The sequence below is a fragment of the Apostichopus japonicus genome, chromosome 8, assembly GCF_037975245.1.
Source record: "Apostichopus japonicus isolate 1M-3 chromosome 8, ASM3797524v1, whole genome shotgun sequence".
Taxonomy (NCBI): domain Eukaryota; kingdom Metazoa; phylum Echinodermata; class Holothuroidea; order Aspidochirotida; family Stichopodidae; genus Apostichopus; species Apostichopus japonicus.
The window spans coordinates 7,355,245-7,382,756 of record NC_092568.1 but is presented as its reverse complement, the minus strand read 5'-3'; the positions used below and the strand labels follow the sequence as shown (position 1 = coordinate 7,382,756).

The following is a 27,512-nucleotide window of genomic DNA, read 5'->3' as shown; positions in this document are numbered from 1 at the left end:
TTGGCTCCCAGAGAATGAACTTGTTGGCTGCTTCTTCATGTTGTGTTATGATTTTCCACTCTGTATTATATGATTTTTTTTATCTTCACAGGGTTATAAAGGCCTCTTAGCTCAGTCTTTTACCCATGATACAACAGGCAGTCACCTGACCGATCCAAAACTCATCCATGCATTCACATCCGACCCAAGAGTGTTGAATTTTTCCAAAATGTTTTGCCATTTTAAAGCTGATGGTAGGAAGGTATGTCATCTATAATGTTTATATGTATACATTTATGATTGCACGAGGGCATTTTCAATTTGGACCTGAAAAATATGGTCGCACAGTATCAGATTGAACCTGACCTGACTCAACCCCCCCCCCACCACCCCCCTCAGCCATTTTAACATGAAAGATCGTGGTAGATTGGATACCGTGCATGTGCCTTAGACTACAACAGATCAAAGATTTTGCCAAATTTAGGTTGTGTTGGCCTCAGTTGAGGGAACTCAACATGCAGTGTTTTATTCCAATTGGCATTCACAGTGTGCAGCAGCTCATTGGCCTCAGCTGCCCAGTTTGAACAATTTAAACCAACCATGGGAAAGTCAATTTTCATGTCAACTCAATAAACTGGTCATTAGGAAACCACTCATTGTGTGTAATAGCTCATCGGTCGTTCAGTGTACAGGTGTGGGTCATCTTAGACATATCGGCCTTCACCACTATCCAAAACTAGGTCAAGTCAGGTGAGGTCACGTTCAGTTAGGGCAACTTGTGGCCAACTTTACAAAACACTGAATCGATGCAACTTGACTAATTTTTGTTTGTCAGAAAACATGAAATGCAAACATCTTTTTGATATTTTTTTTAGTATTCTCAATATTTCGTTGCGTGAATATGTAATATCGTTATCATATTTCAGTTTTCTTTGCTGGTTAGATCTGAACGAAAGTTTTTGTGAAGTCTTTAAATATCCGACACTTTTTTTCTTTTTCTAAAGCAGGATGCTGAGTTGCTCCTCTCACCTCTGATGTTTGAATGTGTTATCCAAGAGAAGATCAACATATTGCCAGTTCTTCTAGAGATCTATGCAGTGAGTTTATATGTCATACAAAATATAGCCATTACCAAACAAAGAAAATCCCAAAGGATGCTTAGTCAAAGAATATAGTTAGATTGATGCTATGGCTAGCAGGGAGGTGACTAAGAGGGGGGCTAGCAGGGTGACCAAGAGGGGCAGTAGGGTGTAGTGTATGTCAGCTGCTTCTTACTGAGACGATGAAACAATGGTCTATGTAAATAGAGAGAACATGCATTTAATTATGGCACAAGAATGCGAGTGTGGTTGGCCGGGGTAGGGTAAGGGGGGGGGAGTAGGTCTCTCCCACATACAAGGGGAAGAGCATAGTGTTGCAAATCTTGTAGTGGAATATCCCCTCTCACCACCACAGCGAGGCCCCGGCCCTATTTTTTTCAATATTTCCATGACCCTTTCTGATGTGTTTGTTTGTTTCTGTATCATCCTTTAATAATTAGCTCAAAATGAGATTCTATCATAATAAGTAAACAGTTTCAATCACACTCTCATGTCATCAACCTTTCAGACCCTGGAGAGGCTCCGTCGTGACCTTTCACCTATCGACCTTTGGCAACTGAAGTTAGTTTTATCGTTTGCTTCCAAGTGTTCCGAGGCGGCCTGCCTGAATGGTCGCAGCGGCATCAAGGCCCAATTAATCAGCTCGGAGACCTGCCAGCTTCTACAGGCCGAAGTAGAAGGCATTTTAATCAAGTGTTTGCAAGGTAAGACAAGGAGGATGGTTTCTCTGTCTGGTGATCACCAAATTTGATTTATGTTTTGTTTTATTGGATCAAGAAGGTTCTGTTTTCACAAATGAATTTTTGAAATGTACTCCAGTCAAGTTGCTGCTGCAGCAGTTGGGGCAGCGACAGACTGGGGGAATTAATTGCTACAGGCTGAGTGATCCACGACAGACTGGGGAATTCATTGCTTTAGGCTGAGTGATCCAACCAGCTGTACTGGGGCTTTGAAACAACTGGAACATCTATTGCGATTATTATTTGTGTGTGAAAATATAACTCTTTACTACTATACTTTATTTGTGTCAGTACTAGCATAAGAGTTTGAGAATTTTAAGAACACGCTCACAGAAGTCGTTAGGCAAGTTTAATGCCATTAAAACCTTTATAGACTCCTGCTTTCCTTTCCTACTCTAAAAGGATATTTCTATCATCGCTCTATCAACCTGTCCCCCCCCCCATCCTCTTGCTATTTCTCTAGCAGCATTTTTAATCAGATCGTTTATCGTTCCATGGGAAATTTGTCGGCTGTATCACTCTCTGTCTTTTTCTTCGTTCAGTGTCTCTCGTAGTCACATTGAGATTTCCATTTGCTTTTTTTTTAATCACAGAGAACAAGGAACTTGTTCAGCGATACCTCATCCAAGGAAAACAACCTCACACAAAGGAGGATTTTGCCAAGTTGGCCTGTTTCCTGAACTACTTTCATCTGCCGTCGGCAGCCAGAATAAGCGCTCTGCAGGTTACAGGTAAAGTCCAATCTCTTCCGGTTCTAGAGAGTTTACAATATAAAGATATGATAAGATATATATCAGCCTTCTGGGAATATCCAGGTGGCAAATAGACGTGTTTATATGTGACTCTTCCAGGAAAGAGTTATTCCACACTGTTGTGAGGAAGACCCATCTCGATGTCTCGCTCTTAAAGGCGAAGCAAACCTTACAGTTACCATCGATCTATATGATGGAGATGTTTTGTGATACACGAGTCCTCGAATCAGTCGAGAAAAATCTTAGCCCATTTTGGAGATAAACATTTATCAATGTTTGTTTAAGAAGGAGACTGAAGACTTGAGGAAGGTAAAATATGGCATCACATATGCTTGAATTTTGTTTAAAGATTCTTCTTTATCTGTTAAGACATTTAATTTCTTCAAATAGAGGAGGATTTTTGCAAGTGCTGAATCTAATATTGAAATTTGTAACATGATTTTCTGCTGACATTGTTTTCAATGTCAATACTGTTAACATTCAACTTTAAAAAAGAAAGTGGTTGGGGGGGGGGCTGGGGGAGAAGTATAGGTTTCACCGTATAGTGACACTATGGCAGCACACATTGACAAAATTGCCACCCCCTGATATGACTTTTAAATCATGATATCCCCCAAACAAAGCAACATTCGTCTTACATATTTTAATAAGTTACATACAAAAGGTGATAGTTGGGTATATTTTGCCTTTAAGATGAGATGTAGTTGTTTTAAAATCTTTGGTACAGATACATAATTTGTATAAAAGTTCGAGAACCTGATGTCTACATCTAAGGGGCAGCTGTCCCCCTCTTCCCCCCCCCCTCCTCCCTTCCTCTTCCCTTCCCTCGATCGAAGTCTAGCAATATGATTTCCTTCAGTCGTCAGGTTTTTTAGCCTTTCCTGCTTCCAAAATTTACCCTCTCGAAGGAGCTCAGAAGGGTAATAATCACTACACACCTTGGATGTTAGAACCATCGTTGCTACAGGCAAAGGTATACAAACAGAAGGACAGAAACGTTAATCGATTAGAGTGAATATTTGAATCGCAGCTGGCAAATGTAATGAAAATGCCAGGAATCAACCATAAAGCTGTCTGTGCTGAGGCTGCAACCATATGATCATATAATTGCTGTAGTTTCCCTGGTATGTCACCTTTGTGAGGCTCAACTCTTATATTTATCAAAGTCTGTTTCTTTGATATGTTTTTTGTTTTGTTTGTTGGTTCAAAATCTAGTTTTCATACTGAACAACTATAAAATATAGAGGTGAGGTGTTTTATTTCCAAACACTCGATGGAGGCTTATGTCGATGTTTGTGGGGTTTTTCAAGTGTGAAACACTTCAGCCTGATGAAGTGAACTTGAAAAAGGTTCATATCAGAAAAGAAAAGAAGGTGATGACCTGAAATATAACAAAAAATTCTGACAAAACTTTTAATGTGTCTGTTAGGTCCATAAAAGGCAGCTAGTTTCATCCGTTGAAATAGGGGGAAACTCTCTTAAAGTTAAATATCATCAAAGCTCAGTTGAAGGAAGTACATGAACAGGAAATGACTTGTTGCGATGTTAATGTTGATGTAATGTTTATCATGTAAATGGCAACGAACCATTTGATGTAACTTGATCTGTGGCAAAATGTTGAAAAATTAGATATTCACATTTTTTTTGTCTGAACCAGACAGGACTGTAAGGAAATGCTAGCAGCAGGTTTTTTCACCATATTAAATAGAATTTTGGCCATAATTCACCATTTGCAGGTTTTCATCGTACAAATGTTTTCCTGTACAACAAGTAGACTTGTAGTGATTTGTACAGGACTCATATTCTAGTGTGGATACTTGTATTTCATCCCAGTGGATTTGTACTCTGAATCTAGTGTAGATACTAGTGAACAACTAATTACTTGTACTCTAAACTTATAGCCATTTATTTTTACTCTAAACATATAGCCATTTACTTGCACTCTAAACCTATAGCCATTTACTTGTACTCTAAACATATAGCCATTTACTTTTAATCTAAACATATAGCAATTTACTTGTACTCTAAACATATAGCAATTTATTTGTACTTTAAACATACATATAGCCGTTTACTTGTACTCTAACATACATATAGCCATTTACTTGTACTCTAAACATAAAGCCATTTACTTGTACTCTTAACATACATAAAGCTGTTAACTTGTACTCTTAACATACATAAACATATACTTGTACTCTAAACAAACATATAGCCATTTACTTTTACTCTGAACATATAGCCATTTACTTGTACTCTAAACATATAGCCTTTAACTTGTACTCTGAACATATAGCCATTTGCTTGTACTCTAAACATATAGCCATTTACTTGTACTCTAACATACATATAGCCATTTACTTTTACTCTAAACAAACATACATAGAGACATTTACTTGTACTTTAAACATATAGCCATTTACTTGTGCTCACACTGATACAGAGTGGATTATTATCTGGTCTCGTACTGCACAGTCCTTGTGCTACAAGTCCAAAGACAAGTCACAGCTCTTCCTTTGTACAGACCAAGAAAAACACTGACCTGCTTTCACTTCCTTCATATATATATGTGAACTAGAACAGAGAGAGAGTATTAATAGTTTGCAGAAAGGAGTGGTCACTTCCTCCGATAATGAAAGCGAGAGATAGGTATGTAAACTTCCTACTGCTTACAAGGAATATTATGATCTGATAAACATGCTATAGATATCTAGAATTCCCTTCCATAGCAGTACACAATGCCTTCCATCCTGATGTTATTAAGAAAGTTTTTTATTGAGCACAGCCTGAAGGATTAATTAGTTCCTATAGTAAGATAGTTATGCAGTTTACCATTGATTAATTACTTATCCAGACAAAGTCTTAGCATTTGTTATTTACCATCTCGTAGTATTTGAGCTCATTCGTTCTGCAATTTAAAGTGCTTATATACAGAAGTACACATGTTTTTTTGTTTTCTTTTTCTTTGTCTTGCTTCCATATAGATTTTTGACATCATTTCCTGCATGGGAGTGTTCTATTTTCTTAAGCCCTGAGGATTCTTAGAACACTCCCTTTCACAAGTATACATGCTGTTTATTTAAATTTAATCAGTTTTGTGTGTCTATGGGAAAAACAATGACTTCATACGAAATGGGGGAGGGCGGGTTTCAACAGGCTTTACAACCCCAAAACCCGGGAACATATATGAGGAATGGGAAGATATACAGGGACCCCGAAAAATGTGAGCAGGAAAAAAGGATAACATAGTTTCATCCTCACTGATGGTGCAAAAGGTCCTAACCTCAACTGCAATCAACACAAAAGCAGTTTGCAGGAACTTATAATTAATAAGATTATCCCTGAACATTTTTCTCTTAAAGGTGTCGGTTGTGTTGATATCTTCTGAAAACATTTACTCATTTAGTGACAGGAAACTTCCACTCTATTGGATATGTATCTTTTAGCATCATTTGTCAAGGTAGTACTCAGTGACACTGCCCTTATGTTTAATACACAACTTGACCCTCGTTAGCTTCAATAGAGATGAACTAATGATTGAGGACTTAATTAATTATTAGAATACTTCATTTAACATTTGCCTATTCCTGTCATTGTATACATGATATTTTATTTGCGTTTTCAGTTTCTAATTGAAAGCTGTATGTACAGGATACTTCGTGTGAAATTCCTTTCCTGGCAAAAATGAAAGTCTTACTCTAAAATTATTACGTGCTTTTCGAAAAAGGAGTATGATGTAATTTTTTCCGTTATTTTTCAAGGTGTTGTTCATGGATGAAATATGTCATTTGATGAATGAAAAATGACAGTGATAGTTGTTAAAACTAACAGAAACTGCAAAAAAAACGGTATCAATTTTGAAAGCCTTTTTAAACAAAAGGCTCTCATTATTAGAGCTAGACCACGCCTAGATGTGAGTTAAGTCATGAATATGCAACACTAAACAGCGACGGTGTCACCGGTGTACTACACATGCATAATGCCGCTGTTTTAGTTTTAGATTCCAAATTTGAGTTAAAATGTTGAATTGGTTACTGTCAGTAGGGCCAAGGTCTTAATATAATATTAGTAGCCTAGTCAGAGACCTACAGTAGTTGTAATAAAGTTAGTCTATTAGGCTTAGTCAGAGAGAGACTTTGAAGATGATAGAAGTTATATGATACCAAGTGTAGTATTATGTGTGACCATAGCTTAGGTTTTGCACATTTCTTACTGTTGTCACTAGTCTGCTAGTCGCATCGACGATCAGCTGTTCGTCGAGCAAGGAGAGCTTCGTTGGCACTGAATATGCATTACAGCACGTTCTCTCATTGGCTTGTTTAAATCAAGAGGCATGCCGTAACAGAATACATGAATGAAATCGGTCTTCAGAGGATAAATGTTATGATACTTTCAATCATTAATGTGTTAATTAATGATACATTGTTGGCAAAATTAGCTTGGTGAAACCTCATTTTGCATGGTTTGTCAGATAAGCATCTTAAACGAAGTTCCATTCTTTGAAAATGAACAGTTTTGTGTATTTTCATTTTTCGAAATGCACAGAATCACTTTAACTGTCTTTGCTGCTAGCAATTCCCTTGATGTCTTTAACTTTTAATATCATATGTTACAATCAGAAACAATCCCCCCCCTCTTTATAAAATGAGCTACAAGAGATGCTTTTAAAAAAAAAATTGAAAATGTTTCAAAGAAAATAGTTTGCATCTGACACAAAACGTCAACACCTTGCCTGTAGTCTCCATGACATTCATAGCAGATGTGCTGTGACATAAAACGACTTGAATATACACGAATCTAGGAGACATTTTTTTCCAGTTTGAACATTTAATCATCCTGGTGTTTTAGGAGCATTCCTGAGCAAACAAAGCACAGGGCTTAGTCGCTACAAAATATTAACCTACCATGGATGTATTTAAATTAGCTACGCTATAACATGGCAATAGTGATCAAGTACCATAAATATGCGATCGGTTTCACAATTTTTGGTTAATTGTCAAATCAGTAAACTATTTGTGATAATATGTCATTTTTCTCACTTTTCATCTCTTATCAGCATTTCAGTAGTTTTACTTAATTGGTAACATATTTTAGCAGTTTGACATGAGTCCAGCATTTCCATATGTGATCAACGAAATACATTTACTTTTCCCTGAATGGCCCTAAAAGCTGTGTCAATGAACCTGTAATCTTATGCTTGTTTACCTCCTACCCTCACTTCTTCTCCCTCCCTCCTTCTCCCCCTCACTGCCCCCTCCCTCACCTCCCCATCACTGCCCCCTCCCTCACTGCCCCTGCCAGTTCCATTCCTAAGAGAAAAGTGACTTAGACACCGTGTCATAAAGAACTGCTGCACTAGCCGCGAAATCCCGCTGCAGCGAGACTGGATCAGTATGTAGCAGTAGAGATTATCTCTGTAGATTAGACATTCATATTGTGTGAAATGAGGAGCACCCTAGATTTATGTTCTACGCAATCTGGCTCGATTTGATCTGATTCGACATGTCTTGGATCTTTTAACAATTTACTTTCCTCTTTCTCTAATCCAGATGAGCCATCGATGGGACAGCTACTGCTAACAGCAAGAACCTTGAGGGTGCCGACCATAGTCGTCAGGACCCTGAAAGTCACTCTGAAGCAGGACAGGTGACGACACTCATAAACGACAGTCTTCTCACAGAAGATCACAGCTGATCAGAAGGTCACAAACAGCCCGTCAATTTCCTGGAAGAATCCACGATATGTATGTAAGACATGGACAGGGATAGAGTAGGTTCAACTGAATGTGATATGAATGGTATTATTGTTAAGATAATAATGGTGTGAAAGATTTGAGTTATTGAGGGGAATCATGCATTTCTGATTAAATAGCAAATAGCTGGATGGAGTTAAAGTCTGTAGAGAGGCAGACTTTTTTTGGTGGGAGTAAGTGGCCAGTGGTGGAGCTAGGAAGGATCGCCATGGGGACTAAGGATGGCCAGTACTGAATAATCACTGTTATATGCTGCTGCCATCATGTTATCAGATTGCACTTATATGTTGCGTCATCTGTTAATTGTTTATCGTTGGAATACAAGTTAATTCAAGATCATGTTTCAGGTTTAAGACCTTCCAAAGGATGTGATTCTTATAGATTGACTGAGTTCTTCTCTTACCTATCTCCATTCTACTTAAGATCTAGTTTCCCATCTACTGAATATAGTCAATTGTTCTGGATGTGGGATTAAGACGCGCATTGAATTTTATGAATGGTAACTGCAAATAAGCAGGCCCCCTAAAACTAGGGAAGAGGGATGGATGGGGTAGGTGGTTGTGCCAGGTGGCATGGCCTCCCCCACCTATGTAATCTGAAACACTTTGTCACAAACCCTAATAAGGTAATGTTTCTCAAATGCAATAACCTAAAATGAAATTTACTCCCATTTTTTATATGTTTCATAGTTAGTTTCCATTATGTTTTCCAAAGTAACCACTGAGTATTGGTCAAAATGACATTACAATTAGGTCAAATTTTGAAAGTTTAGGACACCATTTTACATTTTTTTGGGGGGTTAAATTTGGCACCACATAATGTTAATATATTAGAGTTAGTTATAGAATACTTTGATTTGAAATGAAATTGTTCTCAGATACAACTTCAAATCATATTGATCACATCCAAAGTCATCCAAACTTTGCAAACTGGAATACTGTTCTTATCCTTATTCATAAATAAAACTTGTAGATCACAAATCATTTCTATCACAGAAAGTACACAAATTGTTGAAGTCTCACTTTAGACAAGCTGTAAATGAGTTCATACCTGGCAACAACTAAAGTGGCTTGTGGATGAGATGCCTCTTAAATCCAAAGCTACTCATGCCCATCAAAGATTGCTGGATTAGTGCTGGTGAAAGGTCATTGATATCATAATTAACCATTAACGAATTGTCTGTTGGGGAGGAATGTCAGAATTTATTTACACAATGTATGTAAACATAATGTAACACTGTAATTAATTCCTGGATAGTCAAGTGCAGACAAGTGATGACACTGAAAATGGTTTCGTTTCTAAAAACTGTCATATTTCATAGTGGACCAATTTCAGTTTGAATATTGGAGGCAGAAAGAGTAAGAGAAAATTAGTCTGGGACTTTGAAAATTGGCCTGAAACTTTGCATAATAGCAGATTATGGTTTAACTGCCTGTGGAGTGGATACAGACCCACCAACACGTCCGGTTTTAACCGACAGTTTCTGACGTTTTTCAGTCAGAAAATCAGAAATGAGCTCTGTGCATGTTTTACATGCGTTTTGAATTTGCAACTGGGAAACCCACTTCAATGTTTTTTCAAGAAATAATCGTAAGAAATTCTTGTTGATCTGCAGTGCTACCGTTAGCACAGGTTTCTCGTTACATAGCATATGTTATATTCATTGATGATGTGTAAAACCCAAACATTGGTTGTTTCTCCTTGTTTATATCACTTTGACTCTTGTTTTAGTAAGTTATTGACCTATTCTCAGAATTTTCTGATTTTTTTCAGATGGAAAATTGTAAACCTCCCTTAGTTTATAAAATCAATTAGGCAGGTATGTGGTGGGTATATAACCAGATGTTCCAGACTGATTTAGAGGCAGTGGGTGGGATGGAGGGGGGGAGGGTAGAGAGGGGGATTATAGATGGATTGATAATGATCTGTACATTTTTGTAAACTGATTACAAACCAAGCATCAAAGCAAAATACTGCTTTATTTTGTGCTAGTGATACTGTATGTCTCTACAACCAATATATAATCTCTACAACGATGTTTGTGTCCAATTGTTTCTTTTGATTCGCCTTACAACTTTGATCCCCCCACCCCCCCCCCTTCCTTCCCTCAGAAAAAAAGCAAACATTTTGGAATTGAAATGGTGCATTCTGAGACAAATTTAGGCTATAAATTCGGACTACACACAAGGTCGTGCTATTAACATATTTCTCATGGGGTTGAAGAGGGGAGGGGATGCAGCCCCTTCCCCACCTCCACCCTTGGATCGGCTCCTGGTGTGATAGGTCTAGGATTCATGTGTCTTTTGAAAAAACTTCAACCAGTTTCTTAAGATAAACATGTATAAAACACCAAAGAAGAATGCAGGTTAAGTTTTTATAGGTTTCAATTTATTTGTAATTCACAATAGCATAAAGTGGTAATCTGTTGGGTAAAATAAAAATAGTTGAGTCTACATAGATCTTAATAGGTAAGAGCAACTTATGGCTGTAGTTATGGCTATAGTTTGTTGTCAAAAGCTTTTCATTTCCTTCGCTGTCAGTCACGAGCAAGCTCTAGAAACGTCATTCAATACCAAACCAGGAAACGAAGGAAGGTACACGACTGTACGATGAACGAAATAAGCTATTTCAGAGTTGTCATGGTTTCATTAAAGTTTGGTCTTTTTGTAAATAACAGTTTTCTTTTCTTTGACCTCTGTGTTGAAAAATTTAATGTTGTTATTGTTTGTGGCAATCAATCCTTTAAAAAGGATGGAACCAAATATAGAAGTCTGCCACATGAAGAGAATGCACACATATTACAGAATGTAACATGCAACATGAAGAGAATGCACACACATTACAGAATGTAACATGAAGAGAATGCACACATATTACAGAATGTAACATGCAACATGAAGAGAATGCACACACATTACAGAATGTAACATGCAACATGAAGAGAATGCACACACATTACAGAATGTAACATGAAGAGAATGCACACATATTACAGAATGTAACATGCAACATGAAGAGAATGCACACATATTACAGAATGTAACATGCAACATGAAGAGAATGCACACACATTACAGAATGTAACATGAAGAGAATGCACACATATTACAGAATGTAACATGCAACATGAAGAGAATGCACACATATTACAGAATGCAACCTATAGTTAATGTACAGTTAATGTAATCTGTTGAACTTTGCATCATTGTGTACTGTAGCTGACATGACAAGTTTTACAATTTTGGGTGATACAGTCAGACTGAAATATATCCAAACCCCACCCCACCCACCTCCCCCCACCCCAAATGAAAAAGAGAAAAAGTAAATGGTTTCCATGTAAAATCAATGTTAGCTGCCAAAGCTTTCAATCTATATCAGGTTCATAAAACCATGTTTTCTTGACCACCTATTTCAATGACTTTTAAATCTGGCTGCAAGCATGCCATTCATTCATTATTCCACAAAATGTTAACATTATCAAGTGAGCACTACCTTTGACATCAAGTCCAACCATAACTTGAATAACCACAGATCTGTAACAAGATAGTTCTCGGTACCATAGGAAAACGATATGTGTGCCAGTAAACACTATGTCCCGTAAATATGGGAGAAAATACAACAATTGTTTCTAACTTTCTGCAACGTAGACTTGATGACAACTTTAAAAGAGTTTGTGACATCAGCAATCATTGTTACTCTTTGAATATAATCTTGTAGAACCATTTCATAGTAAACACTTTGAAAAATTAATTCTGTCATACTTCTGTACTAACATCCTGCATCCCCCCCACCCCCCCCCCCCAATCAACCCCACCTCAAAAAGAAAAGAAAAAAACAAAAACTGTTGTTAGAGAGTAATGAAACAATAAAAAAAAAATTACAAATGTATTCCTTGGGAATAACAAAATGTTAGTGGATGTAAATGATGTAAATTGCATCTATACCTCCAGGATTAAAATTTATAGTAAATAATAGTACCATCAAATAAATTCAATATAGTGTAATGTACTGAGAGAGAGACAGAGAAATAAAGCAAAGTAAATGAAAGAAGATAAAGAGTTCATTACTCAAGCAGGTTACACTGGAGGGTTACAAAGGGGAAAAAATAAGAAAGAAAGGCATGTATAATAACTGAGAATAAACTTGTATATAGTAGTACTAAATGATTCAGAGTGTAGTGTACAGTAGTATCAATACTAGTTTCACTATATAATTTCTTTCACTCTTATATTGTATCTCAATTTATCAACCACTCTTTGTAAGGACTCTCATGGTGCTCGTTAAGATAAAAAAAAGGTCCAAGTAAGACGACAGAAACCTTGAAGAAGTGAGACCAAACATTACATGAGAATGTACTGACATTGATGTTAACCTGACCATGGGGGACTGACCGACGATCGTGGATTCAGGATTCCCAACAGAAGAAAATCAACATTGGTTAATACTGAAATTTACAGTAATTTATCTTGTCGTTCATCCCTAATTGATGAAAACTCACTTCTTGTTTAAACGTTTTCACGAGGGCCGTCAAAACTAACTATTTTAAGGGGTGTGGATATTCAATTATATCTTAATTCTACTCCAAACATCAAAAAATCGTCAGAACAAAAAAATTAAATCAATTTTCACACTGTGGATGGGGAAGGGGCAGTATGACACCTCAAAAAGGGTAGAAAATGCTGGTTTGCTACACCAATATTTATTTATTTTTTCCTTTCTTTCTTTTTTGTTAGACGGATGAAAAGCTGTCCATAGTAAAGAGCAAAAATGACCAGATATCGTTAACATTCTCTCCTCATTATTCTGAAAATTCTCTCTTGGAGGGAGGGATGAGATGGGGTGGAAGGTCCATTGGGAGCTCATTTTGTTCCAGCTTAATCTCAATGAGATGTCTGGCTAGACCCCACTCTTCCAGATCCAGCTTGCCATCCTTGTCGACATCGGATAGCTTCCAGATGCGGCCCAGCACGGTGTTTGGCAGTTTGCTCTTCACCATCTCCTTCTTGGCCGTGGCGCCAGAGATCTTGCCATCGACGGGGCCCAATTTCATAAACTCACTCTCATACTTGTCCATCTTCTCGTTCACCACCCAATCGGTGAGTTCCCCCTTCCCGTAGTCAGCGCCCTCGCCCTCTCCTCCTGCGAACGGGCTGTTGTCCGTGTGGTGGAAAGCGCCGCCTCGTATAACATGCTCCGTCTTCATCATCTCTTCCTCCTGTGGTATCATCTGCATCAGTTTGGTCATACCGTTGGCTAACATGTTATCTACCTTCGAAATTAGTCTGGGGCGAAGCTGGTGGAACTTGGTGAAGTCGTGTTCTTTCAGGAGCTCCCTCATTTTGCCCAGGGGAGGGAAATCGCCGGGAGAGATGCCGTGCTCCTTTTCCACCTCACGGTAGGTCTCGTGTAGGTTTTGGATGAGCTGATTCTTTTTGGAATCCTTGCCGAACATGGAAGGCATGTTCTTCTGGAGTGTGCTGATGATATAGGCATGAACCTAATAAGAAAAGAAACAAAAACAAAAATCAATATACATCAAATGTACAATATGTCAACAAAATATCTTCCTAAACAAGTGAACAGTCTTTGTGAAAATTATAAAACTTGCATATATTCAAGTCAGATAAAAAAAAGGGGGGCATTTTAAACTGACAATGTACTATAATTTATGCAAAGAGCTGCTTTGACAGATTAAACAAGACATTGTTCCTGTGCTGCCAATTATTGCATTGCCATGTCACATAAAATGAAATGCAATAAAGTACAATTTCTGCACAATACAGTACAGTACACTACAGTACTGTATGGTATAGTTATACAGTGTATGATGACAAATGAATGCCTTACTTACTGTACAGTACATTTTAGCCTACCACAGTACTGGCAAAGTAACCAATGAGTCACCCCCTGCTTCTCCACTTGTGAACATCCATCATTCCAAACATGTTTGTAATGCAGTTAATGACATCAATATGACTTACAGCAAACTCCAGAGCGAGTATATATATGCCACACAGTACTGACTTCACACTGCGTCTAACATAGCACACCTAATACATAATGTGCTGAATACATGTACAGTGCTTGGGCAGTCCATCAATCAACATTACTAATCTTAAATATACACAAATGACTGCATTCCTATCAAGCTATACTACTGTATGTATATAAACCAATGGAGTCATTTGAAGAATTCCAGGCTTTGAAAGTGGAAACTCCCCTTCAGTTTGAAAGGTTTGTTGTAAACTTTGAGAGGGGCATCAAGATAAGAACCTCACCACAGTTCAATAAGTAGGTGAGTGGGGAATGTACAATAGAGAGCCCTGTAATGCAAGTTCATCATCAGTCACAGTGTAAATATTTTCATTCACAATTCCTACATGAATAAAAAATGCTGTTTATTTTGAAGTTTATACATTTTGTACCAAATATTAACCTAAAAAAGCAAGCAGGTATATCACATTGTACGTAGATGCACAATGACAAAGTATGTTATGTTTTTCCTTTAATATTTTTAACTTAGTATTGAGTCGAACCCTAGATTGAGTGCAATTCCAATTTTTACTGGGGTTGTTACAGTATGCTGAATTATGATAGCAATGAAGATGACACGTATATACTGTACATGTATGGATCCACTTAGGTCTACAGAAAAAAATCCAAATTTTGAAGAAAAAACTTTTTTTTCCACCTCCTCCGCCCCCCCCCCTGCCCCCTCTTTTGTAACTGAACCATCTATTACACATATGATATCATACTGTACCTGTTTGATTCAATTTCACTAATTCTACAATACATATATTACACAAGACATACTGAATCTTGAAAATAGGCACGTAAAAAATAAAAATAAAACCCAATACCACGATGCTTTTTTAAATAACTGTAGATTTATATTTCCCTGGACATTGTCAAACATAAATTTTACCTCTGAACTATACTTTTTATATCACCACCAATTATATTTTAATGAAAATAATAAATAGTCCAAAACCATAGGGAATTCATATTCACTACTACTGTACCTACTACAATCCTAAGTCATTTTATCCTTTTCATAGATTTATCAATATTTTGTCTATCACAGGGGGCTGCTAACAGAAACTAATCAATGTACAAATAACAAGGTTTGGAGACACCCCATGTTATCAGTACTAGTATATGTAATATGTGTGATCCTTCTTATATATGACATACAATATGTACAGTACCCACTACGCTGCTTCAATACAAACCTACTGTACTGTACATACTGTACATACAAGAGACTACTGGGTATTAAGCACAACTTTTCCTGTTGAACTTTCTGGATATTAACCAGTCTCATACTGCTCATACTCATTTTAGACTTTCATAAATTATATTTCATGAACAGCTGCCGGGCCGAGGGGGGTAAGAAAAATAATTTTACTACCTCTGGCAGAGCTGTTTAAGGGATATCATTACACTCCCTGCATGTACACCATCCCTCATGTCTGCCCAACTGCATTTAGCTTCTTAAGTTCTCAAGTATATAACCGACATATATCAAAATAACCATCAAGACCAAAACTAACCATAGGATGTGAAACTGTTTCCTTATGAAGAATTTGACTGAGCAATATAAACCATATTAGGGACTTCTTTTAAAAAAAATAATCTTGATAGAAACTTTTTGGAAATTCCAATTTAGCTAGAAATACTCAATGGAGTAATTAATTTTAATTGACTGTATTATTTTACTGCAAGCTATAGGAAAGGAGAAGGAAGGAAGTATGTAAACAGCTGGTCAAAAAAGATATGTTTTTTTCCTTTCTTTTGGTTTCAAATGATGCAATGAATCAATGAGAAGCACTACACCCACCCATACAAAAAAAAACAGGCAATCTAAAACACCATTTTGTAACATTGTTTGCTAGTTTTTTTAAGAGGAAAAAAAACATGAGAGTGGAAAACAGAAAGAAAGTACAGTAAGTCTTGGCTAGGTGCAAACTCAACAGATAGTAGCACAAGCAGTAGACCAGTACACAAAACAATGTCAGAAAAGTGGTACAGGTAGAGAAATACATTATCACAACAAATGAAGTCTTGTTTTAACAAGTTTTGTCCTGACGTCAAACACGAGCAAGTTATTTAGTCAAAGCATCTAAGTCTGACATAAGCAGGTTTGTTTTAAATTGTTTAATAGTACATGAAACTGCAACGTCAGATTCTGAAACTCCCACAATGTACCACTGTAAGAGCATGTACTGTGTAGAGACTATAGACTAACTGTCGATACAGTTCATATGTTGATGCTAACAATGACTAAAATTGACATTAATTTGTGCCATCTGGAGCTCTTCAAATAAACCACAGGTTGTAAATTACACAAACATACAGTACGTACACACATACATACGTACATACAGAACTGTACTGCCTTTCTCAGATTAGCATTATATGACAACCTTAAAGTCATTATGCTATGGACATCTGGCTATTAAGTACAGTTAGTTTTAATTCCTATAATCGTGAGACATGAATGCATTAGTAGACCCGTATCTTGCGCCCAGTTTTCTGGCATAGCATTACAACATGGAGATGGAATTATCCATAATTAATTACCTCATATAATTATTAATTGATACTGAAAGGTAAATCAGATTTGGCCAAGAACACCTCAGGTAGAACGGCGAACAGTTGAATCAATTCCAAGAAACTAATTAACCTGATTTTCAATTTGTTGAGTTGCCAAACTCTTGGTGATAAACAAACTCTACGGTATTACGACACCAATTTAAATCTCACTGATGAGTGATGACGATGCATAATATAGCTCAAGTAATAGAACAGCATGTCCAGAAGTTTGCAAATTACCTTCCTGGACGCTTTATTAATTCAATTAACAACCTTCTGTTGTTCAATTGACACTGGTATTGTGAAATGTCAACAACACTACCAACATACCTGTACCTGTAACAATTGCATTAAATTTGGTTGCAATGGTGAGAATAAAAACAAAAAATGTTGCCAGATACTTCAATTCAATGTGCACTTTATTTAGCAGGTGGGAATAGCAAAAAGAGCAATTGATACAGTACGGTAGCCTATAGGTAACAGTTCAGGTTCCATCCAGAAGAACCAGGGATGATGTGAGAGTGTGTCAGCTTACTGTATCCACAGGAAATAACGGCACAGTTTCAGACAACTGTGCAAGCGAAAGTAAACCAAATGTGATCACACATCTTCAAAATATATCTCTTCGTTTTTGCAGGGTTTCTCATTTAAACTGAGCAGTGTATATATAGTGTATGTATTTGCAAAGTTTTAAATTTAAATAATTATTTCAGACCATTTTAATACACATAACACCACTTTGCAACTAAAGCACTGTTAATAATATTAAATAAAAATTCTCAAAGGGTACGGGAGGGGAATACCCCCTCCCTGTTAGACACCTTCAATAGGCCACAATATCTGCCACTAGAGGTCACGAAGGTAACAAAGGTGATAATTGGGATCACCAAACAGATAGGTTCTAATACCAGGGTTCTATGTGATGCTATATATTGATACGAACATTAAAACAAAATTGCAGGCGTGTCTTGCAATGTACATGTAAAGTAACATCTCCCAGTGTTACATTTGAAGTCAATAAACTGAGCACAAAGTACAAAAAGTGTGAAACATCACAATGTAGTTTGTTTCACTATTCCTGAATGACAGATGACAAACAGTAAATAAAGTACATTGTACAGTAAATACCAATGTTGTCTGATTGGGCAATTTAATAAATTTACAACTTTTAACCTAATGACTTATAACCGAGTTTTTAATATGCAGTTGCGCGAATGTGTTCCCCCAAAACTTACTGGTTTTGGGATTTACGAGCGATCATACCTACCTGTCTCCCACTCCACAGATCTGCACTTTCCCATCTACCTAACTACAAATTGGAATGTTCTAGCACTACGCCCTCGCTCCCTGGGCACTGCACAATTATACCTCCTTTGGGTGGGGGGAGGGGATAGTCCCGGGAGGACCACCAACTAGTGGTGGGGGCTTAAAGACCAAGCCTTAGTAGGCTATTGTTCGGAGGATGCAACACCTACTACGTACAGTAGGTGTGGCGCAACTGGTACCTGTACAAAGTCAACATACTGTACAACTTTATAGTATAAAGCTTTTGTTTCAGCAATACAGCTGATTTAAGATGAACATAACAACTGTTGAAATTTGATAAATACGAGTATCCTTTTCCTGGATCCTTTCTTTCTATTTCTTTTTGTCTCATGACACAGGAAATCTGTCATCAGTATCAGATAAGATTAAATGTGATACATGACCAACATATGAATTACATACACCTATACTGTATCATATCAGTTCAAACTGTTGTCTAATGGGATAACAAGTTGATTATAAATGCTTTATACATCTGACGGGTTTGCACTCTAGAAAATCATATTTTGCAATCATTCTTAGTCTTTTCTAAAATTGTCCACAATTCCATCCACTTCATACGAATCATCTACAGTATAGCTTACTACAGTATGATGTAATTAAAGGTTGGCTCAGTAGGAGTTTGCAGAATATTATACACTGATTTATACTTCCATTCTCTTGGTAACTTGTTAAGAGACCTCGAAGGTACAGTAGACATTCAAACTTACACCATTTTTCACAGATCCACTGCTGTATGTACTGTAGGATGTACTACAACAGTCCATAGAACTGACTGCGTAACTGTATAGTACTGTACTGTATGTACTGTGAAGTACAAGTGTACAGTACAAGTGTACAGTACAGTGCTCTGCTTGTGCGATACCGGCACTACAGAACTAGGCACGGTAGAACGGGAGTGCTAAGGTTGTTAGGAGACAGATAAGCAAGGAATGAAGACATTGTCCATAGTACTGACTGCAATACTGTATTAATGTGCAGACATTGCACTGTGGTGTGATAAGTACCGTGTACCTTACTGTGAAGTACAATTTACAGTTTATTGGTATCCAGTGCATGATTGACACTGTTTAAACTGAGACAGTAAAGTAAACCAATATTTCAAGGGTTTAAGGTCGTTTCTTTATGAATGGTTATGTAAGCAAACTAAAGATAACTCAACTACCCTAACAGTAACACTTGTAGATAATATTAGATATACACAGTAACACTTGTAGATAATAATAGATATACACCGGTATTATAGCACCTCGGAATCTTGCAAAGGTTGACAATCCGGCATTTAAAATATGAACCCTAATAGAGCATTGCTTTTGGACCCGATGAATTGAAAGCACTTACACTATCGTTTCGATCAGTGATTTGGGGCCATAGCTGATATATATATAATAGATGATATATAATTAGTGTTGAATATGTGACATTCCTGTGCCAGCTGTGCCAGTGCACATCATCCATGTATAGATGTTAGGAGTCCACAACGTGTGTAGATACTGTAGATGATTGTAGTCTCGCAGCACTGTATAAAGGTCAGACATTTACCTTGGAATAATAATATTGTCTGATGATTTGATTTAACCCTTGCTACCCTATGCAGCATAGACAAACTGTATTATTCCCATACTTATTGGATATCCCTCAAGGAACTTATATTCACAAATTTCCTTGTATAGTATCAGTGTACAGTACCATTTCCACACCTTTCATGTTGACTTTTGAAGCAACAAATTTTTTTTGCAGGTATAAGAAACACATTATTCTTTGAAAGGCTAAGGTTAAGTACAGTATTATTACAGAGTCAGAATAATAGACAAAAGTAGTGAAAAATTCAAAGCCAAAAGTACAGTAGCTCTCTTTCAAAAAAATAGCCTGTAGAAATGACTTGTCTTCACTTCAATTTTTGGCTGTGTTCTCCCAAAGGCCTTTTATTACGGGCAGGCATATCAACAAAATCTGTGCCGTCAGTTTCCAACTTTCCAAAGATCAATATTTACTTGAAGTGAAAGACTCTCCACCTACCACGTGTCTTGAACGGTCTTGTTCATGAAAAAAGTTCTACAAATTTCACAAGCAAGCGAAGTGTAACAGCTGATATTAAAGCAGCCGGTTGGTTAATTGGGGTTCTCTCTCCTGCTGTCCACATCCATTCAACTTCCTCCCACAATCTGATGATCAGATGCTATAATCTTACTTGAATGTTAAGTATGAACATTAACAGATGAATATATGAGAAAGTCAGTTGTGTTTCAAGATAAACATGAACCAAAGTACTACTCTTTCACTTTTGGAGGTTTCAAGCCTACTGTAGACGACCGTGCATAATCAGTGAGGCTTGAACCAGCTATCAATTATGATTCTACTGTAACTCTTTGAGGACAACAAAACAGGTAAGTGGACCTGAAAAAAAATGAGCAAAGAATAGTCATCGAATTTTGCAACGGAATATCGTTCAAGTAAAAAGTAATGCTAGGATCGAAACTTCAGGCCCTCTTACTTTTAACACATTCTCTAACACAGGTTCTTTAGTGGATAACTAGTTTGCTAACAGTTTTGTTTCATTTTGATCAAGTAATAAGTAATTATAACTAATCTGAGTTTAAAAATCTGTCGAGGAGAACGCATCAGAATATACGAAAGCAAGATGCTACAAGTTTACAGGAAAGTATCTAAAAGGAATAATTTAGTTTGGAAAATTTGTGTAGCCATACATAGCAGTTTTGAAGACTCGAAACTGTCTCTTTATCAAATGCTACATTCCTATGTACAAAACCTGCTACTGTACACACCTTTGCATAGTTTGGTATAGCAATTAGCCAATGTTGCATAGCATTTTACTATGCGATTAAAATGATTTTTTAAAAGCAGCTCGAGATAACCATCGTCAAAAGAATCTTCTTCTGATGATGGTTATCTCGAGCTACTTTGCAATCTGAACATTAAGAAGTCATTTTTAACAGATTGCAAAGCAGCTTAAAGGGTGATGAACCAGCAGTGAAGTCTGTTGCCAACTGTTATCAATTTTAGTCAATTCGATGAGAGTGTCTATAAGTATGAGACAGGTAAGTGACCAGAGTCAAGGTAAGTTTATATGCCATATCACTGTCTGACAACTTCCCTATTGATTCTGAAACCACTTATCTGACTGCACAGTACTGAAATCCATTCTATTCAATACAGGAATTTCCTCCTTGACAATGGCTATTATTCCCTAACAGTTTATGCACATGTATCTCAATGGGGGATTCCCTAAAGAGGTTTCACAATGTGTATAATCTGGTTGCTGCACTGTATATATGTACAGTAAAGTTCTAATATTTAACAACACTGTAACTGCTTGCATGCATACCACGATAAAATACTCATAATGATCAGTAGAATGAGTCAGTACATCTGACAAAAACTTTGGCCAAATACATTTTCATAGATTGACTGGTTTGGTATAAACTACTGTATTGTAACACTGTGGCATACTGCAGAAAATCTCCTCAGCACAATGTGCAATGCCAATAAACATAAGTGTTCATGGTTCTACTGCATGTAACTGTACAGTATGTATAACCAGGGAGTTGTCCCTGTCAAAAGAACTTGTTGCATTTTCAATTCAATTTCAAATAGGCCTTTCAGTTTCATATATAGTTATTTACTCTGCAATTGCCAATTGAATTCTCAACATTAGAAAAAAATTCTCTTGAGCAACATAAAATTCTTCTTTTACACAAAAAATCAAGAATTTCCCCCAGTTTCTACAGGAAGGTAGAGCAAAAGTGAATTTTTTTCCTCAGTGGAAAGTAACTAGGGTCTATAGGCCAAAGTCATAGTGAGAATTGAAAAACAGATTGGAATCAACCATGACAAGATTATCACGATTGAGGTCAACCTTTACAATGTTATGAGCATCCTTAGAAGCCAAAGAGTCATTCTCCTTATCAGCCAGAAGTGTGGATAACATGGTTTCTCAAACTCTTTTAACTGACAGCAATAAAAAAAAAAGTGGTGGTACTCTGCCACCCATATTAAGGAATTACATTACCAAGTAGCCATTAAATGCTGCCTTAAAATATCTGCATGGCATGCAGCAGTTGCATTGTTTGTTGGTCAGGAACAGAAACCATAACTGCCATCATTGTATCTTACAGCTACATGCACTACTGTAGTATTGTACTGTTTTGTACAGTATACAAGTCTTTGTTGGACAACTAAACAAAAAACTTATTTTTTGGGGGGCTAGCCTGACTCCCCAAATACATTTTACACACTCAACAATAAGCTATTAATGAGCGCTTTCAAGACACATCAAGCAAAAACAGGTATGCAAATTATATATAATTATTAATATGTACACAATTTGCAATTTTGAATAAATAACACAAAATAAAAGGGAGAAAACTGGTACCTGGTGATCCAAATTAATCAATAATTATTGTGCATGACAAAAGACTTGGGCAGTCGTTTGTATAAATTTTAATAAAGTATTTGAACTTGTAAAGGAAGCAAAAGCAAATAAGTAAAGTTAAAACCAGAATTTTTCCAAGAAGATTTTGAATATATATACTTGTTATCATTTCTGCGACTCAGTCTCTTTAACTCTGTTTCGATTAATTTTAGTGGGTGTGTCTCAAAGGTACAGTAACCATAATCTTCATAAACATATGTACACTGTGTATCCACCTCATTTTAATTTTAGTCACGACACAAAATCTAAGTAACGTATTGTACTGTTTAGTCTGCATACTTGCACAGCACTGCACATACACTAATCACAGCAGGTGGGTTGAGAGTACAATTCTGGCTGGTTGAGAATACATGTATGCCTGTTGACAGGACTGGAATTCTGGTTGGTCGAAATTACATTGTGAACACTAACACAATGATTTCTGAAAAAATGTGCCCAATTTAACATTTAAGTTCATATCTTGCTTAAATTCAGTATTTAAGAGCATCCTGCTTCAGAGAACCTCTAGACAATGAGTTGTTTGGAGGTGCAGTTATACAACAGGAAGGAAAATCAGCTTTAACAGGGTCCCAGGGTATGTTCGAGCTCTGGCAGGCCAGGGTCAAGGTGGGGTTTTTTCATCCAGGAGAAATCCGCCCATTTTCCCATCTACGCTAATATTCCGCCTAGTAAAAAAATCCAAAATGAGTTAAAAATCTGTATCTTGGATAGCCGCCCGACGTGCAGTTAATATACAGTAGCTATTCGGCTTCTACCACAGGTACAGTGTATGTTGCTGCTAAGCTTCTTAATATGAATGCCTTCCAAGCCGATAATTGTTAAATGAACTTCTGACAACGATTTTGGAAAAAGTAGTACAACATAAATTAACCAATAGTACAGCATTCACCAACACTCTGTAAACGTCTAGTCTGTTCAGAACTCAACTGTCAGGGTCGACATAGGCTGTAGACCGCCCTTTCAAATAAACACATATGGTAGTATCTCTTTAATCACATTATAAACGTTCCAAAAATTTACCAGGCTCTCAAATTTGTTGCTGGTATATATTGGCTTAATGTTGAGAGCTAGTACTGCATTTTACATTCAATACAGAGCTAACAGTAGTAGGAATACAATCAAACTCATGCCAGACAATTATGATGCAGTCTAAGGTTTTCAACTCTAGAGATAGAAATTACTGGGCTTAGTAAAGCACGTAGTGCGTACACTTGTATCTCAATACTGTCAAACGTATGGTTGAGCTAAATCGTGTACATTGCCACCTAAAAGTTTTTTATGATATGATACTTTATAGAATCTACTTCATTAGGCCTGAACAGACCATTGACTATTTTCTGGTTCGAAGAGGGATGCACCAAAGCACAGAAACCAAGTATATAATACTATTAAGCTTGGGTGCCTTGAAGGCTTTGAAGCCACATGAGAGGCAGGGAAAGGGCCTTTTGATGTACCTCCGGCATCCCTTAGTACTCTTCTGTATATATAGCCATGGTCTTTATAGTGCTACTTTTTACCCCCAAGTTGCCAATTTGGTAAAATTTAACGGAGTCAACACTAGTGTTGCACAGGTCTTCGAGTTAAATTTCTGTTGACAAAGTATTTACCATTGAAGCATGACATCTGGTCATGACACACAAGTTTTTGAACTTTTGAACTTTCGAAATGAAAATTATCAAAAACTTTCAGCTAAGTGGTTAAGTAATTAAAGCAAAGTTTACAGTAGAGCTGTGATTGTGTTACGAAAACATCGTAATATTGTACAGTAAAAGTTTATGCTGCTTTTCTGCTTATTCCACTTCCAATACTATAGCCTTCAAGGCTTCAGGCTAACTTTTTGTCTACAGGTGTAAGTATTTCTTTGGAAACAGTAAAATTAAAACTTTGTAATTCATGTTACAGTACTACTGGAATTCATATAATAATGATGTTACTGAAGGCCTACAATAAGTCGTAACAAAAAGGATAGGTATTGATCCAGTATTGTTGCAGATATATAAACATCAACGCTCTACAAACTGTAGTACAGTATAGAGCTTAGGTCTGTGCATTTCTATAATTTTTTACAGGAAGCCTGGTCCCTCTGTACATCCACATGTGCACATTGTGCTGTACATTGCAATAACCACAGTACAGTATACAATATATGTAACTACTTTGCATTATCCTACCGCATACAGAACAAGCCTTGGGTTTACTTGATTTGCAAATTTATGTTGGTTTAAACTAACTAACTATAATTTGTGACAGGCTCTAAAATGCTTGGTGAAGAACGTTGCCTAATAGTGAACAGACCTATGAAGATGATAAATGTTCAGTGCTTTCCTTTAATATCAATTCAGCTTCGGCATAGATTCTCTGTGCAAATCTTGCACTCAAAGTGTAAACCCTCTTTGCCAAAGATACTGTAGTTGGCAGAGACAACTTGAAAGATACAGGGTATTGTCATCTACATCAACTGTTTAGCAAACGTCTGGCCTCCCAGAGTTTTGGCAGAGGGTTGTAAAACAGGTATAATTGTGATTGTTTCATCAGCCAACAGCATCATACTCCATAGAGAAAGTCATAGCTTATAATGACTGCAATTTGTATAGTTACATTAACAAATTGAGAGATTTACAGACATCTCTTGTCCACACAAAATGTCAATAGGGCTGCTATTTTACATTTTATGTTATGACATGAATGATATGAAATTTGCCATACTTTATGACATACAGTGGGGTCCACATCAAGCCCTATCCATGAATTCGTTCATCATTATGTTGGCAGGACTTTTCCTAAAGAAGTTGTGAAAAGAAAGGGCTACAAACAAATATAAGTACCCATACAAAAGTAAAACACAAATTTCCATTGAAATTAAACTTGAGACAACAGGCCTAAGCTGTACAATGGTAGCCTGATACTAGACATAACCTACAGTAAAGTTGTACAATGGTAGCCTGATACTAGACATAACCTACAGTAATCTTAACTAATTAATGCTATGTACAATCTGACGTACACTGCAAGTACAAAATAATAACAAATCTTAGTGCTCAACATGTTGTTTAGGCTGCAGGTACTGTACATTAACCATTTAAAGGGTGTGAAGACTCGCGCAAAAAGAAACGTCTAATGCCAGTAATCTGACCTAGTTTCGAATGAGGTGTAACAGAAGTGTTAGACACCACCATCGATCCCAGAAAATACACACACAGCTTCGGTAATTAGACACTAGTGTACAGTCAGTACATACAGTTGCGGTCAATATCCACAGCACAGTGTATAAACGATACAGCGATGGACATCTTAGGTCCAGCTAAAGATAACAAGGTATCACATTTCATTACTGTCTGCCTTTTGTAGCGACACGAACAAAACGTCACTTGCAAGCAACGGAAAGTTAACTTTTTCAGATGACCGCGCTCGGTTTGGGGCGAGTCTTCAATGCCTTTTAACTATTTCCTTTTGAGCAAAATGAAAAAGAAAACCTGGACTTTCCATACCAACTGAAACCAGTGAACTTAATTGCTGGGCACAACAATATTTACCAGAGTAGCCTATGCTTCTTAATCTTACCTTGGCAAGTCTGGCTCTTTTGATTAGGTCGTTGAGCTTTCTTAGGGCAGCATTTCGGGGTAGACATTGAAGATCTTTGAAGAGATCTTTGGCCTCATCTTCAAAAAGCTTTCGGTTATGGTCGTGCTGTAAAGGTTTGTCCCAAAAGGACCCAATGTAGACTCTAGTAACCTCTGGGGTCTGCAAAACCTTTCCTAAGGACCACATCAACGCACCATACACTCTCATCAGCTGTTGGTGGTCAACCATGTCAGACTTATTCAAAACAATGCGAATCTTGTCATCATGGCCCTTCAGGGCTTCTATGCTTCTTCTGAATTCATCAGAAATGTCCAGTTTATGGGCATCAAACAACAGAATGATCCGATCCGCTCTCTCGGCAAACCACTCCAACACACCGACAAAATCGTAACCGCGATCCAACCTCTGCTTCTCTCCAGATAGGATGCCTGGTGTGTCAACAATGGTTATGCTGTTAAGAACATCATTTTGTGTCTGGGAACACTGGAAACGGTTAAGGAATGCATTCCCAAAGCGGGACAGTTTTCGAAATTGTCTATCAGGATCAACTACCAATGCATTGCCTGGAATAACCTGCTCCTTTTCACCATACATAACAGCAATGAAACGATCAGTTGTTGGTTCTGGCCCTACTCGAATGCCAGGAAAGTCTTGTTCAAGTAAATATCTGATAAAGGTTGTCTTACCAGTCGAATACTGACCGACTAACAAAATCATTGGATTAGCTGAAAAATCTGCAGGGTCTAATGGTGGAGAATGGAAGTCAGAAAATTTGTAATGTTCTTCCAACGGTAAGATGCAGTCCTTGTAAAATTCCTGCAAACCTTCAATCACGTTTCTAATATCTGGCTGCTTGCGCGCAGATGAATCTTCCCTCAACCACCGCAACATCTTGATATTTTCGATGATCTCACGACTTAAAAGGGAGAAATCAATCACTTCTGAGTGCAAAACCAAATATGGGAGGTTACAGTCCGTTGTACCGTTAGGCTAACAAGTCTATACGTGTCCTGTACGTTAGGTAAAATCACCTGGCAATTCTAACAGAGCCGATTGAGCGTATTCCGGAAAATCCGACTGAATCGTTTTCCTACAGAGCTGCATACATATACACAAACATAACGTCTACAGTACAGTATAGAGCTGTACAGTATTGTATAAATAAATGGTCGCGTGTTCATGCCATGACGTCATCGGCTACGCCTATTCTTCTTAGCATTTTTTTCGGGT

At 37.2% G+C, this 27,512-nt stretch overlaps 2 protein-coding genes across 3 annotated transcripts in view; one reads left to right on the top strand and one right to left on the bottom strand.

Moving 5' to 3' along the window:
* The window catches only part of LOC139970364 (anaphase-promoting complex subunit 1-like), a 55,730-nt gene extending 44,244 nt beyond the window's left edge, over positions 1-11,486 (top strand). Inside the window, exons 44-48 of one of the 2 annotated variants that reach the window (XM_071975998.1) lie at positions 92-241; positions 987-1,076; positions 1,588-1,783; positions 2,413-2,550; positions 8,121-11,486. In XM_071975998.1, the coding sequence (XP_071832099.1) occupies positions 92-241; positions 987-1,076; positions 1,588-1,783; positions 2,413-2,550; positions 8,121-8,221 (675 nt within the window). In that variant the 3' untranslated portion in view covers positions 8,222-11,486. Of the gene's footprint in view, positions 1-91; positions 242-983; positions 1,077-1,587; positions 1,784-2,412; positions 2,551-8,120 lie in introns of both variants that reach the window. The other variant, XM_071975997.1, reaches the window with a different exon arrangement.
* LOC139970366 (EH domain-containing protein 1-like) lies at positions 10,690-27,403 on the bottom strand. The gene is made up of 2 exons (XM_071975999.1): positions 26,262-27,403; positions 10,690-13,820 (listed from the first exon to the last, which is right to left on the bottom strand). Exons 1-2 carry the CDS (start codon positions 27,171-27,173, stop codon positions 13,122-13,124), a joined length of 1,611 nt encoding a protein of 536 aa, XP_071832100.1. The 5' UTR covers positions 27,174-27,403; the 3' UTR covers positions 10,690-13,121.
* Positions 27,404-27,512: the final 109 nt, after the last annotated feature.